Below are 6,582 nucleotides of genomic sequence, written 5' to 3' on the forward strand. Positions count from 1 at the left end.
ATGGGATGAATCTCCCTTCTCCGTGGCCCCTTCCTTCTACTCTAACCCCAGTCCCCTCCTGCCCTTCCTTGGTTCATTCTACCTTTTAGCCTAAGAGATGAAAAGCAGTCCTTCAAGTCTTGGTAGGGAGAAGCCGCCCTGCTAGTCAGATCCAGCTATCTTGTCTTCTGCTCATTTCATGCGCCTCCAAATAGGACCATGGCTGGCTCTTGCGTCTGCTGCCCATGACCTGCGCTGGGAGATGAGCGTGCAGTGACTGAAAACCAGCATGTTAGAGAAGTGAACGTGACCCAGACAGGCCCCCTCCACCTGGAGCACCTGTCCACGCTCAGGGTAAGAGGCTCATGCACATAAATCCAAATGTACCTGATTGTCATCACTGCAATTAAAGCCAAGTTTTGGGGAGGGATTAAATGAAAGAAGAGCAACCTCATTCTCACATATGATGTGCCTATAACTCAGGGTTGTGGGTAAGTGACCAGATCATGATGTTCAATGTCTTCTTCATTTTCAGACAGACAACTGACTTACGGCACCGATTCTCTTTTCTAAAACATGGCAATTCTTTTGTTTGAGTAGCAGAATTAAAATTTGAAATTTAAAAGTTTTCAAGTCAATCAGCGACCCTACTCTTAGAGATATCATATGTAAATACAAACTATTTTAGCAATTTGTCTCAGAAAAAGGGTCAATTTAAAAAATTATTTAAAAGAAAATACAAAAATACAATTCTTTCTCTCTGTATACACCTCTCTCTCTCTCTCTCTCGCTCGCTCGAAGAAAACAACTGCTTATAAAATGCTTTGGCAGTTTTATGTGCTATTCTTTAAATGTACATTTGACTGAAAGAGCAAGAATATAATGAATTATTTTTAGAAGGTAGTTTTTTATTAGATGCGTATTTTCTTTCAAGCAATTTGTAACTTTCCGTATACATGAGAATATACAAATACTAAGATGTCAGAATGTCCTTGACTTGGCCCAGAGGCCAGGGTCCCATGCTACTCATGCACTCTCTACAACTTAAGAGCAAAAGGAAAGGCATTTCCCTTCATTGCTTTCTGCTGACAGCCACAATGCTCCCCGGTCATATTCAGAGGCTGAGAAAAGTCAGTGACACCTCTTGTTATTCTGACACATTCATTCCCTGAGTGATTCTCACCACTTTCTGTTTTCTCACCTTACCTGTACTATGAAGGTTTTAGCCGTTCCCCAAATTCAAAAAAATCTCAAATATGTGCACAATCATATGAGAAGCAACAGAAAAAAACTCTCTCACTCCCTTTGAAATGAATCCACCCTTTAGTGTCTGGGGATGGTTTATCTGGAGAAGGCATTTGGAATGAAGACCTAAAGTGCCTCCCCAACCCCCATTCAGCTTGAAATATGGAGGCTGGTAAATTGTACTTTTTGTGGCTTTTAAGGCTCAAGTCAGCTTGTTTCCAAATGAATATGTTCCTTTCCCCCTTTGCCTATTAATGGTTAAATGCAGAAAATGATACTTACAGTGGTGTGCCTGGGCAAGCAGCATCTTAGTTTTTCAGGCTTCCCTCACCTCTATGGGATCTCTTTGCTCAATGCTTTGCTCAGTGCTAGCCCTGAATGAGTAACTAAGAGTTCATGCTTATTGAGTGTGTAGCATGTCCTAAATGCTGCCTGTGCTTGCCTCATAGACTCCTCCCAACAACCCATGAAATGACTCCTAGGTAATCAATCCTCACCTAGATCTTAGGAGTGATGTGAAGTATGTTCCTAGGCCTCACACCTCAAGTATTCATTAATCTAGTCTCCTCCTGGAGACCCCTCATTATTTGAGCTGTGGTGAGAAGGAGCTCTCTGAAGTCAGAAGCATTCAGTGAAAGACAGCCTGGAGTCTGTGTGAGACTATGTTCAAGTTCTGCAAACCAGACCTATCCTTTTACACCAACCCCTCTTCTTCTTGACCTAAACCTCCTCCTCCTCCTTCTGTGCTTGATTTTTTTCAGGGGCTTTTCCAATCTGCTTGAAGGTTAGGGCTTCTCTCTGACTCCTCTCTGTCCCTCACCTCCAACCCAAATCCACCCCAGTTCTGCTGACTCTGCATCCCCATATGCAGCACGAATACCTCCCTCCTTCCATCCTCACACCTTGAGCTAAGCGGAGGCCATCCTCACCCTGACCTGAGGGCTGTTACTGGTTTCCTTGCCCTAAATGCTCACCCTTCCTGGTCCTCCTTTGGCCATAAAATAATCCTACTGCAACGCCGACCAGGATGCCCTCTGCTCTGCTCATGACTTAGATGGAACAATGCTGTCAAGGTTCCTCACAATCTAGCCTTGTCCTTCCTCCTCCCCAGAGCCTTCCTAACCAGCCCTGTCTCCTTCTACAGCCAAGCTTCCCCACGCAGTACCTGCAGTGAGGCTTCTCTCTCCCCCAGCAAGAAATGATCCAACTCAAATTCCTTCTCATTTAAGAAGCTTCCCCAGCTCTCCCAGGCCCCAAGGCCCTTGCCTGGTTCTAAAAGTTGGTGAAACTTATTAACCATACCTTGGAGGGAAAAATCACACATAAAAGGTGTCATTTCTTAACTGATCATATTCATGTCTTTTCTCCCTACTGCAAGACAAAGACCTGTTTTAAACACATTTACAACCTGTATGTTGCCTTGTACAAGGTAAAAAATTGAACATTTCTCTATTAATTTTGGTATTTCTGTTCAGGCCACTAAATTCAAGAATCAGCAATTCTCTGAGGCTTTCTTTTTATTTTATATAAGAAACTTTTGGAGTGAAGGGAGAGTTTGTCAATAACCTGAGGCATACGGAGGGGAGATAAAAAGGTTGCTATTTTTCCTCAACATATTTTGATTTGGCTTCCTAGAATTGATGGGCTTAAAACAGTGAATCTACTTTAAACAGATGCCAGATAGATGGATGAATCTTAGACGTTCTATGACAGTAACTTCCTTTTAAAAAGGACCTCTCCCACCCCACCCCCAGCCCAGGCTGTGTATCAAAACCAAGTCACGTGCACAACCCTGACTGCATTACCAGCACCCTTGAGTCTGGGTCACAAGCCCACAGATATTTCCTGCTCCCCGGTGGATCGGGTGTAAACTGAGTTTGCTCGCTCGGGAGCCTCTTTCTGGAAGATGGAACAGCATCCGCAGAAGCACTTGGCAATGTGCTTTTGGAAGAAGACCACGAGGTAGTTTCTAAACTTCTCCCCAACGAAGGCATAGATGATGGGGTTGACACAGCAATGACACATCCCAAGAGTCTCTGTCACCTGCATGGCTTGGTCTAACCTGTTAGAGCTACTGCAATTATTCAGGCCAAAGAAATCCGGGTAGGTGTTCATGAGAAGGACAATGTTGTAGGGAGCCCAGAAGAGAAAGTAGACAATCATGATGGTGAAGATGAGCCTCACAGCCCTGTGCCTCTTCTTCTCATTTCGACACCGAAGCAGGGTTTTAAGGATTCCCGAGTAGCAGAAGACCATGACGAGCAGTGGCAGGACCAGCCCCAAGATGACCATCTTTAATGTCTCGAAATTCTTCCAGAATCGATACTGACTGAATGGAAAATGAGGGCTGCAGCTGTAGTGATAACCTTCTTTTTGAGACCTGGTAAAGATGATTCCTGGGAGAGAGGCGAATACAGCCACCACCCAAATGATCACACTTGTCACCACCCCAAAGGTGACTGTTCTGGCTTTTAAAGCAAACACAGCATGGACGATAGCCAGGTACCTATCGATTGTCAGGAGGATGATGAAGAAGATTCCAGAGAAGAAGCCTATAAAATAGAGTGCTGTCAAGAACTGACACATTGTATTTCCGAAGTCCCACTGGCCTGCAGCATAGTGAGCCCAGAAGGGGACAGTAAAAAGGAAAAACAGGTCAGAGATGGCCAGGTTGAGCAGGTAGATGTCAGTCATGCTCTTCGGCCTTTTGCAGTTTATCAGAATGAGGACGACCAGCATGTTACCCACAAAGCCGAAGAGGAACACCATCGAGTAGAGTGGAGGCAGGAGGTGGGCTCCCATTTGCTTCACGTCGATTTTTCGGCAGGGCTCCGATGCACCATAATCGATGTCATAGATTGGACTTGACACTTGATAATCCATCTTGTTCCACCCTGTGAATAAATAGAAAGTGATCTTTTACGAAGTCCTAGAATGTATTTTGTGGCCCACCATGAATACAAACTGTTTTATACATTGATAGTTTTCAATTGCATACATAGATGTCTACATTGCCTGAACTTCGTTTTTGGCCAAACAATGAAGTTTTGCAGTGAAGGGAAAGTTTGCAGCTAGCTTCTCCACTCACTAGATGGAGAGCTTGGCCCTGTTGGGGGAACTCATGAAAGCACCGCTTCACCAAATAAAGTCTTGTGTTCTGTCTCATCATGGAGCAAATGAAGCTTTGATAACAATTTTAAGAAACTGGGTCAAGGAAGGTGCAACTCAGCCTTTTCGTTGTTGTTGTTTTTCACACAGGGTCTCACTCTGTCGCCCAGGCTGGAGGGCAGTGGCACGATCATGGCTCACTGAGGCTTCGACCTCCTGGGCTCAAGTGATCCTCTCACCTCACCCTTCCAAGTAGCTGGGGACTATAGGCGCCACCATGCCCAGCTAATTTTGTTTATTTCTATAGAGACGAGATCACACTATGTTGCCCAAGCTGGTCTCAAACTTCTGGGCTCAAGCGATCCTCCTGCCTCAGGCTCCCAGAATGCTGGGATTACAGGCATGAGCCACCATGCCCAGATGCAGCCCAGTCTTACAGTCTACATTGACGCTGCCGTTCTCTGGGGTTTGCCCACAAAAAGCATGCACTATGAGCAAGCCAGTCATAATGAAGAGGCCTCGAGGGCACATACAGGCCTCAAGGGCTAATCACTGTTCTAAGCGTCATACCCATTCATTCATTTAATCCTCAGGGCAACCTTATGGGGCAGAAAATAAATTTCACATTTTGCAGACAAGAACCTTGAAGCACAGAGAGGGTAACTTGCTCAAAGCCACACAGCTGGGATGCAACTGATTTTGAATGCGGGCAACCTGCAGTCTTGACCACCAGGCTACCCTGCTTAATTTAAAAGAGAATTAAAGAGCAAGACCATCAGATGGCTGGTGCCGTGAGGTAGTCAGGGTGAAATGGGCGGATGCCCAAGTCTCCCCCCGAGAAGGTCATAGAGGCCAACAGCCAATTGTAAAATCCTCACATTTTCTCTAAAGTTTGTGTTTGTAGTTTCTGAGTTGCCACAATTAAGAGTTCTCATACAAACCCAAGAAATAATGAAGTAAAAAACGTTTCATCTGCCACCACAGATGAATGTCATATATTCTGGGTAGTTTAGTCTTACAACCAGCTGGCTTGCCTCACCTATTTAAATTCAGCTGCTGTAGCTGAGAATTTTCTCTTATTAAACCCTGTGAGTCTCAAGCTCTCTGTATCTTAGATTAGGCAGCTGAGAGAAGCCTCAGAAAAGCTCACCTTTAATTTTGAGCCATAAATAATTATATACTAACTGTGCCATAAAACTGCTATATTAGAGGAACATTTTATTTGACGTTTGTAATTTGATATTAATTTGGACCATTTTTAGGCTTCCCTCTTTTCTGGAGGAAAAAGAAAAAAGAGAACCAGACTTAGACACAACTTCTTGTGGGCACATATTCAGAAGGCATCTCGTTGGAGAGGGTTTAGTTCTCCTTAGCAGAAGATAAGATTTCAAGATTTCAGCCAAGATTCATGTCCCTGAAAATCTTTCTTTTGAGAGGTAAGAATTGTTAGTTTGCTTTTAAAATACTATTCTTCCCTTTAAAGTCTTTCACTCGTAATCATGATGTGTATCTTTGATGTTATAATAATCTGAAATTCATTCTAAACTCTGACCCTTTCCTTGTCTTAAAGATTACATTTTAAGATAATTCTATGAGCACTTGGTGGTTGCCAAATGTCTTCTCTGGGTTTCCTGTAAAGGCTTTTACTCATCTCAGAAGCTAACTAATAAGCCAAGCAGCTGAGAGGTTACTTACCTGGGAGAGTTTCTTGCAGGGGAACGGATGTTTCAGCTCTTCTGGCCAGATGAGCTGTGCAAATCAAACATATAGACGGTATAAAAGTAGGAAATGCAGCTTCTTTTGAGGGGGGCGGAGTTAAATAATTAAGTGTATAGAAGGAGGAAAGAATCAGAGAACAGTTCTTCTTTTTAAGTTGAGCTTAAAATAAGCTTCAGAAGAGATCTGGTCTGAAGGTTTATTCAGGAGCTTCCCTCACGGGATTATTTTGTTTTTGTTCTCTGCTCATCCAACTACACAGAAGCTGTTAGAACATATAAAGAATAAAGGATATTAGAGCTAGGAGAACATTTACATTCATCTAGTCAAAAGTCCACATTTTAGTGAAAGAAATTACTATCCAAGAGGCAAGTGATTTGTCCAAGATCACAGGGCTTTTCAACAGTAAGGCTAAAAGGGTGAGAAAATTCTGATTATCTTAAGAGTTGCCATCAATTAAAGCCAACTTAAACCAACTTTAAATGTAGAGGAAGATCCCGGACTTCACATTAACCCTGTGTCCCCTTTTTCTCC

General features: G+C 43.5%; 1 protein-coding gene across 1 annotated transcript; it reads right to left on the bottom strand.

Annotated features, from left to right (window-relative positions):
- Positions 1-866: 866 nt before the first annotated feature.
- Positions 867-6,284, bottom strand: CCR5 (C-C motif chemokine receptor 5). Its single transcript, XM_032298019.1, has 2 exons — positions 6,028-6,284; positions 867-4,118 (listed from the first exon to the last, which is right to left on the bottom strand). Exon 2 carries the CDS (start codon positions 4,105-4,107, stop codon positions 3,049-3,051), a length of 1,059 nt encoding a protein of 352 aa, XP_032153910.1. The 5' UTR covers positions 4,108-4,118; positions 6,028-6,284; the 3' UTR covers positions 867-3,048.
- Positions 6,285-6,582: the final 298 nt, after the last annotated feature.

This window comes from Sapajus apella, unplaced genomic scaffold (assembly GCF_009761245.1).
Source record: "Sapajus apella isolate SASKATOON/1434 unplaced genomic scaffold, GSC_monkey_1.0 scaffold38, whole genome shotgun sequence".
Lineage (NCBI taxonomy): Eukaryota > Metazoa > Chordata > Mammalia > Primates > Cebidae > Sapajus > Sapajus apella.

Bases quoted from the DNA above. Each gene is read 5' to 3' on its own strand.
- CCR5 (XM_032298019.1), bottom strand. From the start codon at position 4,107: ATGGATTATCAAGTGTCAAGTCCAATCTATGACATCGATTATGGTGCA.